The 11,848-nt window shown below is 42.1% G+C and overlaps 1 protein-coding gene across 3 annotated transcripts in view; it reads right to left on the bottom strand.

Moving 5' to 3' along the window:
* Positions 1 to 2,269: 2,269 nt before the first annotated feature.
* The window catches only part of nckap5l (NCK-associated protein 5-like), a 55,261-nt gene continuing 45,682 nt past the window's right edge, over positions 2,270 to 11,848 (bottom strand). For all 3 annotated transcript variants that reach the window (XM_015381110.1, XM_015381108.1, XM_015381111.1), the window contains exons 7-13: positions 10,612 to 10,704; positions 7,538 to 10,386; positions 6,124 to 6,253; positions 5,858 to 5,930; positions 5,372 to 5,650; positions 5,096 to 5,253; positions 2,270 to 3,045 (exon numbers count right to left, since the gene is read on the bottom strand). In XM_015381110.1, coding sequence (XP_015236596.1) covers positions 2,785 to 3,045; positions 5,096 to 5,253; positions 5,372 to 5,650; positions 5,858 to 5,930; positions 6,124 to 6,253; positions 7,538 to 10,386; positions 10,612 to 10,704 — 3,843 coding nt within the window. In that variant the 3' untranslated portion in view covers positions 2,270 to 2,784. The remainder of the gene's footprint in view (positions 3,046 to 5,095; positions 5,254 to 5,371; positions 5,651 to 5,857; positions 5,931 to 6,123; positions 6,254 to 7,537; positions 10,387 to 10,611; positions 10,705 to 11,848) is intronic.

Here is an 11,848-nt window from a genome sequence, read left to right as displayed (position 1 = left end):
TTTAGATCAGTTCATAGAAGAATTGTGTAAGATTATTTGTATTAAACAATTATCTAAACTAGTTTGTATCTGTGTGAAGTTCAGAGTTTAAATTGTTGGAACTCCTTAATGCTTGATGAGTCATTGCTCCAAACAATGAGAAACTAATTTAAACCCCTTTCAAGAGGCTCATTCAACAGAGCTAACACTGAACATGGATTTTTGCAAAATGTGGTCAAACAGGTTCCTTTCCAGTCAGCTGCATGTCTATGCATTTAAATTCTATTCCGCATTCTTGGTGTAAAATGAAAAATTGTCAGCTTGGGTTGAGAAAAACAATTGTCTTCTGCTCTACGTAAAAAAAATTAGGATGTTTCTGTTTGTGGGTTAACTTTAGTTAATTACGGTAGATATAAACTGGGTTGGAGAACAGGGAACAAGAAAAAAATAAACCATTGCTAACCTCTGACTGGAGGTAGTTTGGTTCAAATACATTTTAAAAACATGGGGCTGTCTCTGCAGGAGATTCACTGGCATGATAAAGGTTTAGAAAAAGGGTTTCAAACTTCTGATCAAGAGAGAAAATGGACAAACTCAATGGGATTAAATATTCCTCTCTAGTGCTGATCAGCAGGCCACCCATGGTGGAAGCTGTCTGTTGAATCAAAGTTTACCCATTATCGAAACTGATTATTTTACAAAAGCAGGAAAGAAAACAGGTTAAAATCCCCAAAAGTGTTTGCCTGGGAAAATAAAACAATATATTTAGTCAACATTTTAAGGTAAATATATTGATACTTCACACCTGAATCTGAAATGTTTTTTTAGTCCCAGTAGATGAATTTCCAAACAGTAACTTAAAGTGCAACTCACCCCCCCCAAACAAACAAAAAAACTCCACTACCAGATCAAGTTTGAAAGATGCCACCAAAGGGGTTATTGCAGAGAAACCCTGAGGGGCGGGGCTAATATAGTGAGGTTGTGTTCAGGTTGAGAGAAAGTGGCAGCTAGCTTCGCCATATTAAAGCATAGGCGGTAAGCAGAGGGACGCTGTTAATTACGTCAGGACAGAACCTTTGAGGTGGAGGAAGGTTTTATCAGTTTGAGCTGCCAACTTCAAGTTCATAACAGCAAGGCAGCAGAGGCGCAAATTTCCTGCGTCCAAATATATATTTGGACGCAGGAAATTATGAAAACATGCAGTTTGAACTAATAGGAAAATTAAACTGCAATAGTCATCGTTCAACCTTAAGAGGGCAGCATTAAGCTGGTTTTAAGACATACTCCAGAGCTAGAACATGAGAATATAAAAATAATTAAATGCATAGTAACATTAAATTAGATCCTCATATGTCCAGTGTATGCCATTTATCTGAATTTTCGAGTAAATTGGACTTTAAGTGCATAAAAGCAAAGCACAGAAATGCAGATGTCTTCTATGATCAGTCTTTAATGCTTAATGTTAAGCTATTTGCCTGTAACATCACTACCACCCATCTGTAAGTGCTGCAGAATAGACTATTAAACCAATTACTGGTTTCAAACACATTACTCATGTCAAAAACTGAGTCCTAGTTCTTTTAAAAGCGAAATGCAAGACTTTTATGATTTATTTATGGCACATTTCCATAATGGGTAGAAATTAAATATTGGACCTGCATGATCCATAGAGGGGAAGGAAGAAGAGGGACGGAGGAATGACTGGATGATAAACAAGCTGATGTATAGATAGAATGATGAGGGATGAATGGTGGAAAGAGTAGAGAGAGAATAATAGATGGAGGGTTAGGATACCTTTCCAGACTGCATGTGCAGACTTCTTTAGGGAAAAAATAAAAGGCAGGAAACACAAACTAAATCAAAACACTTTTATTTAGAAAGTTGAAAAAACGGCAGTAAGGATCTTCTATTTGCTAAGAAACAAATGGCGGAGATGGTGAAACAAGATCTGAGCTGAATCTACTCGGCGAAGATGACTGCAATTTTCACGTAAAGATGACTCCAGATGAAGATTTCAAATAAATAAATAATAAAAAATACATATCAATCAAAAGATGTAGCCTTTTTGTTTTTCCTTCTGCATGTGATTATTGCTGGTATATATTACCTTTTAAATGCATTATGATTCAGAAACAGACATGTCTCTGGCTGTGAAACAATACCAATGTGATCAATAAAATTATTTTTACATTAAACATTATGATGCATGATTTAAGCAACCAGAGAACACAGACATGAACATTCTTTGTTGTTTTTTTTTTTTTTTTTTAAGTTTTCTAAGCGCTCCATGGTTCTTTTTTTTTTCTAATCTTTTTCTTAACACACTTTACGGTGAAATGATGTCAAGAAATGAACGGATGCATCAAAACAGTACTTTGTCTACTGAACCGCTGTCATGATGAACACAATTAAAGTTCTTCTACCAGGATGAGGAAAATAAAAGCATTTCTGAGAGACTAGCAGGAGTGACAACCTCTTGTGCTGATCTTTAGCTTGGCCATGCGTTTTTTTTTTTTTGTTTTTTTTTAAGTCTTGTTATGTGTCCGTTCAAGAGAAGTGTCCACAGTCAAGTCTGATTTTGTAAAAGTGAGCAATGTAAATTATTTGGGCGTCTTTTGGCTTTACGTGTGTTTTAGAAATCCTGAGGAGAAGAGATCAATCCGTCTTTCCAGTTGCAACAGCTGACAAGTCGCCACAGATTACTCCTAACCAACGACAGCAAAGCACAGTTTGTTTGTTCTCCTTAAGGTGTCAGCAGCATCAGGTGGGCCCCCTGCCCCCCCTTCCTTCCGTCCTCGCCCGTTATCATCCTTGGCTGCCGCACGATGACAGACTGTCGTACAGGGAATCGCTCAGGGACTCGGGAGTTTCCAGGACCTGAGGGCGGCTCGGGGACAGCGCCTCCTCGGGCCGCTCCCTGAGCAGCTCCAGCCCTGCCTCCCGGCTCATCTCCGGGACGCTGGGAGTGCGGGTCTTTCCTCTCCGGCTCAGCCCGGGCTGGGCGGGGACGGGCAGGCTGCCCGGGTCGACCACTCTGCTGGAGGAAGGGCCCCCGGCTTTCATGTTCTAAAGGGGCGAGAAGCATTTTATTGTCATTTTATGCAACAATGTCAGGTGCAAAACACAAAACTGGGTTAGCATCTGTGAATTTTTAATATTAAAGTCATTAATAATTTCTGAGAGGGAGAACGTGGTTCTGAGTTTTTTGCATTACATAAGACGCAGAGCAGAATACAGTGTCACCTTTTTCATACTGCCTTTGTTTAAAGCAAATATATCCTCTTAAAGCTAAAATCTTAATGCAGGAAAAGCTTTTTTTCTACTTTATATTGTACTTTGGCTGCATCTCAGTGATTCAGATATAATCAAAACGTTCAAGTAATGCAGCAATTGAATGGATTACAATGAATGAAAAAAGATAACTGCAAAAAGAAGCACTTTTGTATTCACACATGTACAGTGAAATATTAATTATTTTGATAATTACACCTGGAAACAACAGCTCATTTTTGAAACCTTAGTTTCGCAATAAAGGAGTAAAAGTCAAACAAAATCTTATTCGTGTAAAAGACATAGCTTAAGTAAGAGATATGATATAAAAATACACATTAGAATGTACAAGAAAAAGCTATGGGAGAATTAAGTCTAACTGGATTAAAATAATAGAAGACAGAAAATGAAAATAAAGGCATTTAAAAATTTTACTCTTAATTTTTTTTTTTTGTTTACATAGAGAATTATCTAAAACTCATTAAAAAACCATTTTAAGAAGGTGTAACTACTTTCCATTTACAGCAGTGATTATATGAAAATCAAAAACCAACTTAGTCAATGTGCCAATTAAAAATTAGAAATGTTGTCAATCAGGATAATTGTGTAATTTAGGAACACAGTACTTTAGAAGATAGATAAAGGAAATAAAGGCAATTTTTTTCCTTTTTAAGTGAAGATTCAGCTACTTTGAATTCAAATCTCTTCTTTAAAATGTATTAATATCAGTTATTCTTTTGGTTTGCTATTTTAAATTGGAGAAATGGTCCATTTAATATATTTAAAGCGAGTATTATTGAGGGTCACTGATAATAAATGTGACATTTTCTATACAAAGTCCTTATTTATAATAACTGAACAGAAAAGGTTTATTATTATTAAACCATAAATTTATTATGAAGTCTAAGTCAGGAATATTTCCATTTTCTTTATGAAGGTTAGAAAAATGTGAATATTTTAAACAGTGATTTATACACTTTAATAATTGCATTTAACTTTTGAGTTATAGCTTTTCATATCGTCTAAGATTATGTTTATTTAGGTTGGTTAAATATTCTTAAAATTGGTATTAAAATCGAATTAATCTTCCACAATAAATACCCCCTCAGTCACTGATATCTAATGAAAATTCTCTTTTTGTTGCAAATTCTCCCCTGGATGAGCAATAAAACAAATGAAAAGAATTATTGACTGAAAATCCTTTTAGAGAAAAAAAACAAAAACTGTGATTTGTGAACGATTTACGAGGAATTATATGTTCATTAAAATCGAACAGAAGCTTGATCTTCCCCCCAATTCCAATTATTCCAAACATCAGGTGCAGCAATGACTTTGCCCGCTTTCATGTGTGCTCAGGGTGCATAAGGGGCGGGGCCAGAGACTGCTTTGAAGGATTGGGACACACTATGCACTGGAATCCTCCACCAAGACTTCATGAGCACCTCAGCAGTGCCATGGGCTGATTACATACATGCTACACCACACTGACGCAATAATTCATGAAAAAGGAGCCCCACATTGGTCCTAAGCGCACAAGAAGAACGTATGATTTCTGTTTTGGTAGGCTTGCATTTATGCATCGAAAATCTTTTTTTTTAGCATAATTTGATTTAAAAAAAAAATAGGAAATCTGGATTCTCATTTGCTGTATCTAAGAAGAATAAAGCCATGCTTAAAATAAAACAAAAGGTGACTAAAGTATTGATTAGCTATTTTCTAATTTTCACTTTAAATACTGACAGAAATTTACAGTGATTTTCTGAATCTATTTTTTTTTTCAGATGTATTAAAATAGATTTTTCCACATTTCCATTTATGAAAGAGGAAAAGAATCCACAGTGCTCACCCCTCTAAATGGCGATCCAAACGTCACTACGTCCTCCTCTTCCTCCTCCTCCTCAACAGCGAGGTACACCTCTGCAGTTCCTGCTGGAGCCTTCAGGTTGGGGAAAGTCCAGGTCTTGGAGCGAGGAGAAAACATGTTGGCTCCGTGGGCCTCCTTGTCTACAGAAAGGACAGGGTGAATGAAAACACTTAGGAGAAACCGTTATCATGGTCAGCTAGGAATAAGGTAAGAAAACAAACATTAAAAAAACAAAAAGGGAGGAAGAAGTGTTGGCACCTTCACGTATGACTCCTGCTGAGCTCCTCCCCTCCAGCATGGAGCAGTACTGAATGGTGGGGATCAGCTGTTTGTGCGATGCGAAGCATTCCTCCTGCGATGTCAGCTCCCTGTCCAGGGTGCGAGCTCGCCGTCCAGATCTTCCTGGGGAGTCGGAGGACTGATGCTCCGCTCCTGCCCTCGTTTTGGATGGCCCCCTTCCCGTGGCTCCGCTGCTGCAATCGGGAAGAGGGAAAGTACCAATACCGCTGTCCAGGGTGTATGTGGAAGCACCGGAGCCTGCAGGAGGAAGATTAACAAAAAAAGCACAAACATTTAGCTTGAATAAGCAGACTATAATAATCAAATCTTCCCTTGCATGTGTTTTTCCTCCTGAAGCAATAGAAGAATGGATGAAAATGCTACATAAAGCCTTTAACAGTCAGGGAGGCACTGGAATCATCACACATTTCTTAAACCTTTAAACTTCCTGCACACGACTCGTACCTGCAAAGTGCTGAGAGTGAACTGAATCTGCAAGGTTTTCGTCAGATGTGATCTTGCTGATTCTCTCTGATCCCTGCATGACAAAAAAACAAAACAGGGCAGTTGGTTTGGCATACAGCTGGTACAAATCTGATGCCAAGTTTTTACTCTGAGGCTGGGTTCAAATACAGATTGTTTTTGCTTACTTTTTTTTATAAATTGATCAAAGTCCTGGGTGTTTATTTTTAATCTATTCTAAACTAAAGAAGAGGAGCTATAAAAGGAACCTTCTCCATGTCGTCATGACTGGTGGTGTGACTGATGACGCTGGTCTGCTGAGTGAACACCGGCTTGGACGTCTTACAGTCGAAGGAGAGCCGGCGCTGCGGCAGGCTGATCACTTCCTTCCCGTCAACTCTACATTCGACCACAAAGCAAAGTTAAAAAACACTCTGAGATTCCTTTACACACATTTCAAACACATTTCAGCATCAAAAAACCTGCAGAATTATATCAGATTAGAGATCCACTCGAGACATTGAATGATTTTTGAAAGAAGCAACATCTTAGTTGATATAGATTTTTAAGTACAAAACATCTTCAAATACATTTTAAAACTATCATAAAACATTGACTTTTCCTTGTTGTGTTATTCACAAAATTTGCAGAAAGCTGTGGAAGTGCAAACCTTAAAAATCCAATATGGCTGCCCTGCATCTAAAACACATGGGCAGTCGCTGTTACATTATTTTCATTTCTTTTTCTTTCTCAAACTAACTCATTAGTGGATACGTTTTAGTGTTTGCAAATACAACATGCAGAGAAATGCTTCATCAGCTTTTAGTGCTAACATTTTTTTATTGTTTTACTGTTGGTGTTTATTGTCACCTAACGGTTATTCAGCACTAATTAAAGGAGTTGTTGTTGCTCTGGTTGTATGATCAGCGTTTCCATTTTGCTCACACCCGCTTATAATAAAGACGGTCTCAACCCTCCTCTGCTGCAGCATATTTCTGATGTAGCGTTGCTATAATGGTCCAGAGGCTAATTTGATCTGCAGTGTGAAGAACTGCAACCTGCTATGTAAATAACGCTCTGATGCAAATATGATGGTGGTTTAAAATAACATTTACAGGAACTGCTGTTTAAAGATGAACTATTCAGGCTGCAGATTTTTGGTTTTTATTTTTTAATGCCCCACGCAAAATAAGCCTGCTCCACTGTTAAAAATTGTTATTTTATTTTATTATCAACACTGCAATGACAGGATGAATGATGGACTTTTTAATGTGAATAATATGGCTGATTAAAATAAAACATTTTAATTTTTAAAAGTATGAATGAATACGTTTGGGTGTAAAAAAAACTTTAAAGATTTGCTTAAAAAACATGAAGCTTTTTTTTAATATTGAGATTATTGTAAAAATAATAAAAATCTTTAAAAAAAAAACAAATGAAGAAAAAGATATCTCTTGTCACATCTAGATTATAACGGACCAAAATAAAATGCCCATAAATGTCCTTTAGACCCATTTTAAGGATTGGGTGGAACACTGTGTATATTTTACTGGGCTCTGGAGCAAAGTGCAGAGATAACCTGTAAAGGGCTGGAGGCGTGGGTTTCTGCTTTAATCTCAGTAAAAAGAAACAAACCACATTCCCCAAATTTCTGAAACCAACTCCGTATCCTGCAAGCCTCACCTGTTAAGCAGCTGTTGCATGAAGTTGTCGGAGCGCCCCCCTCTGTACATCACAGCCAGCTGTCCCTGAGCTTGGTCCATCACCACCTCACAGGAGTGGCCCCTGCCGGACCTCTCCACATAGGCCCTCTCCTCCTCCAGGGCCCTCCTCAGGCCTTCAGCCTTCTCCATCAGAGTGGAAATGTTCAGGCCTTCCACGCCTTCTTTGCATCTGCTGGCCATTTTTGCCGAGTCTCTGCCCACTGAGGGGATGTTTATTTTCCACTCTTTCTTCTCATCTTTTCCTTTGGTGGCGTCGGTCTTGCGACTCAGTGCGGGCAGCTTACTCTTCTTCAGACCAAACCAGCTTGCGATGCCGTTTGAGGCTTTCTGTTTCACCTCGCTGCTCTGCGCTCCTCTGTCCTGCTCCTGAAGTTTTAGGACGTTCTCCTCGATCCCCTTCATAACTTTTTGCTCGATGGCGGATTGTGGAGTGGGAGCTGGCTGCGACGGCTTCTCCGCCTCAGACGTCGGGGGTCTCGGAGGCGGAGGTGGGAGGCTGTCTCCGTACATCGGATTCTTCTTTCCTTTCCCGCTGATCTTAGTCCTCTCCTCGGACTTAGATGAGTAACGCGGTGCTTCTGAAGGCTTCCCTCCTCTATGGACAGAAACGCCTTGGCAAGGTTTGGATGGTGACTTGGGGGGTATTTTGTTAGGACTGTTTGTACTCTGCGGACCACTTTTGACATTGTAAGCTAGATTCAGGGAGCCGGGACACTTGATGTTGTTGCGTAGGACCTGCGGAGCATCCGAGTTGGGGGAAGGCAAACCGATTTTGCTCTTTGAGCCCTCAGGCCTGGGAACGCACAGTTCTTTACTCGACGATTTTCCGGGCTGTTCATACAGCTGAGACGAACTGGGATACTTCAAACCACCACTAGTACTTTTAGGTTTACCGTCTAGAGAATCTGTGTACTTAGAATGTCTCTGCTCCTCTTTCTGGACCTCTGTGGACCTCTCTGTGGTCTTGCTCCTTTCCTCTCCAGGGGACGCCTCAGCCACAGTGTCCACAGGCCTGATCTGTAAATCCTCAGAGCTCCTCAGCTTTCCCAGAGCTGCCAGTCGGTCTTTGAAGGCATGGTGACTGGAGTCAGCTTGAGATCTCCCTGTAGCAGAGCTAGGCCTCTTGGGGATGGATGAGGAATCGGTCCGTCGGACAGGAGGAGGCGGCGGCTGGGAGGCTTCGCAGCTTGGCATGCTGACCTCTCTAATATCGATGTCATGTTTGTCTCTTGTTCTTGGGTAGCTTGCTTGGTTCTCAGCTTTGCAGAGGCCAGCTGTGTTGGGCAAACTGTGATGATTGACCCACACGGGACTGTCGGAATCCTCTTCGTCTTCAGACGTCGACTCCGATGTCGATGAGGATGACTGCTTTCGCTGGGGAGAGGCATTCAAGACACTTTCTGGTAAAGACTTAACAAGCTTCCTCTCACCACCGTTGACCCTTGATTGGGAAGGAATAGTGCTTCTCTTTTCAAGGCCCTGGGTTGGTTCCCCTTCTCTAGGGGAGGACATATCCAAGATGTTTTCGTAATGCGGGACCTTTTGAGAAGCTCTGGGATAGCCCATGGATGCAGCGGATGGATTCCCCGGCTTTGAGCCTTCGCTGGTTTTTGGTGCAGAGAGACTGCTGTAGCTTATTTCTTTGGGTGGGGAGCAGACATCTTCCAGTTGCGGAGGGGAGGTTGGTGCAGAGTGTGTGGCAGGGTAGGACTCGGACCTGGACGGTGGGGGTGGGGGCTGCTTGCACCTCTCTGTGGTGGTGGCTCTGCGGGAAGGAACCGGAGAGTGATAGACCTCATAGTTGTTGGTGCGGCACGGGATTCTGGAGTTGCGTGTGAGCTGCGGGCTTAGGCGAACCGCCGAGGTTGATGCCTGAGCTTTGTCCCCCATGGACGGGATTTTCAGGAACTTCAGCAACTTGGACGGCGAGTTGATGGCAGCGGACTTGACGTCACTGAGGCAGGAGGGACTCGGGCTGACAGAGGCACCTGCTCGCACAGAGGAAGCTTCCTCATCTGTGATGTCCTTTTCAGGGACGGCTGAGGGGTCGATCGGCACGCCGCTGGACAACTGCCCCAAGCCATTGGTAACGCTGCCGCTTGCATCCGTGTCACAGTGTGGGATTGGCATGGATTCCTTTACGGACCCGGTTAGATCGGAGGTGCCGCAGAAACCTGTGAGCTCTTCGGGAATACCAATTTCTGAGCCGTCCTGTTCTAGACCGGCCACCTCCAGAACCCGATGGAGCGGTTCCGTCACAGAGTGGGCCGAGGTGCCTGCTTGCTGCTGGTGGGCTTTGTTGACAGTACATTGCTTGGTCTCTCCTGCTCTGGACTTGCTGTGACATTCACTCATGGCGGCTGCAGGAACGTGGCTCTGGATGGAAGGGTTGGCTTTTGTAGGACTACAGACTTGGCTGCATGGCTTGGGGGCGCTGTCTGGACTCCTTTTGCAGTGTGAACAGCACGTGCTTGCTCCCTCACACTTCACCGCCCCGTCACCGTTGACGTGTGGGTGCGTCTCAGCATCGGTGCAGGAGCAGTGGCAGTGTGAGTGGTGGGATTTGCACTGGACTGGGTGGGGGTCAGCAGTGGCAAGAACAGCCTCTGTTGACATCAGCACCTGGCTGTAGTCACAGAAAGACAAGCTTGTGGTGGACGGGTGGAACTTCAGGGGGTCTGTCTCCTCCATTTTACGCAGGACCTCCAGGATGTGGGCTTTCTTCTTGAAGAAGGGAGATAGGGCCTCCATGGAGGCGGCGGGGCCGCGGGGGCCCGGGGAGGCATGTTGTGTGCGGAAACCATTTCCCTTTTGAAAGAGAGAGATTAAGATCAACACAGTATTCAGCGTGGACACCTAAACCAAAAAACAATGCACCTTCGAGAGCATGCGTACAGGAAATGAGTGTGAAGGAGATTAACAGCTTCAGTAAAAACAGAGTAAAGGTCAGAAGGCAACACGCCCTCAGGTGGGGTTTGTGGACCCACCGTTCTCAGTGTCTGCTAAATGTCTACTGGGTTCTGTGATAATCACCTTGGCTTGTGCTTCAGTCTGAGTCGGCTCCACCTGTTTGGCCGAGTCATTGTGCAGCTGTGCATTGCAGTCTGGGAGGGATCCCGCCTGGACCTGTAATGGGAGAATCACGGGGCGATTAGGATGACACTGCATACGCCACTGGCTATTAGATACACAGACAACAATGAGACACTTCATCTGGCTGCTGTAGGAACAAAACAAGAAACAGGTGAAACGCCTGAGATCCATTACAGCCTCAGCTGGGTTTCCTCAGCTCCCTCTCGTCCAGAATCAGTGCTGACAGCAGTCTGGTTTCAGATTGAAAATATAATTCTGCAGATAGGGAAGCTCTCAGCGACTGGGTTATAAAAGTCAGTCAAATAAACTCTGCCACCTCCAACGCATTCACACAAACATTTTAAAATGAAAGGAGCCCTTTCATTGTTTTTACTTCCAACTCTAAGAAATAAACTAAAATCTAATTTTGGTTTTTAAAACCCTACACTAAAAATCCCAGCCAAATCCTTTCATCTTTGTTTCTGTTTAATCATCATAATAAAATCTTTCCCAAAATTTGAGTTTTATGAGCTTTGCTCAACTCTTGCGTCTCCCTTACTGAACACAAATCTAACAGGAGAGGTTAACCTTCCTGGGATGTGAAAAATATTTATAAAGAGAAAAATACATTATTATATAGGGGGAATCATGTAATAGCTATTTAACTTGCGATAAATTAACCAATGATTATAAAGCGAGAATCTCTTCCTGTTTAGCTCCAGTAAGAACACCACATATAATAAAAACAGATGTTGAAAACCAAAGTCAACATCAACCAGAGTCTTAAGTTTTGAAAATTGTAAAAAAAAAAAAAGAAAAAAAGGGAAATATTGGAAACCCAGGATGTCAAACACTAATTAACTCCAAAGGGTTCCTGAGCCATTAAACAGTTTCTCAATCTGGGTCAGTAGGTGCAACTGTGATGGGAAACACTAGCAATTGGACAGATGTCGAGAAGACGTCAGTGAGCGAAAGCCTCTGAGCTACAGAGGGTCACAGCTGGTTGTTCAGAATGCTGCATCCTGGAATAATATTAAAAGTAGACCTGAAGGGAATACTGTTTCCATCCCATTTTTCAGAATGTTGTTTGTTGCAGTACGCCTCTACATTTTTTTTTTTTACTTTTGAACCATTACTCGTAAACAAAGCCAGGTGCAAGATGATTATTTTGTACAGAAATGGCCGAAGCGAGACAGAA

The sequence above is a fragment of the Cyprinodon variegatus genome, unplaced genomic scaffold, assembly GCF_000732505.1.
Source record: "Cyprinodon variegatus isolate N-32 unplaced genomic scaffold, C_variegatus-1.0 Scaffold228, whole genome shotgun sequence".
NCBI classification, from domain to species: domain Eukaryota; kingdom Metazoa; phylum Chordata; class Actinopteri; order Cyprinodontiformes; family Cyprinodontidae; genus Cyprinodon; species Cyprinodon variegatus.
This window is presented reverse-complemented; position numbering and strand designations above follow the sequence as displayed.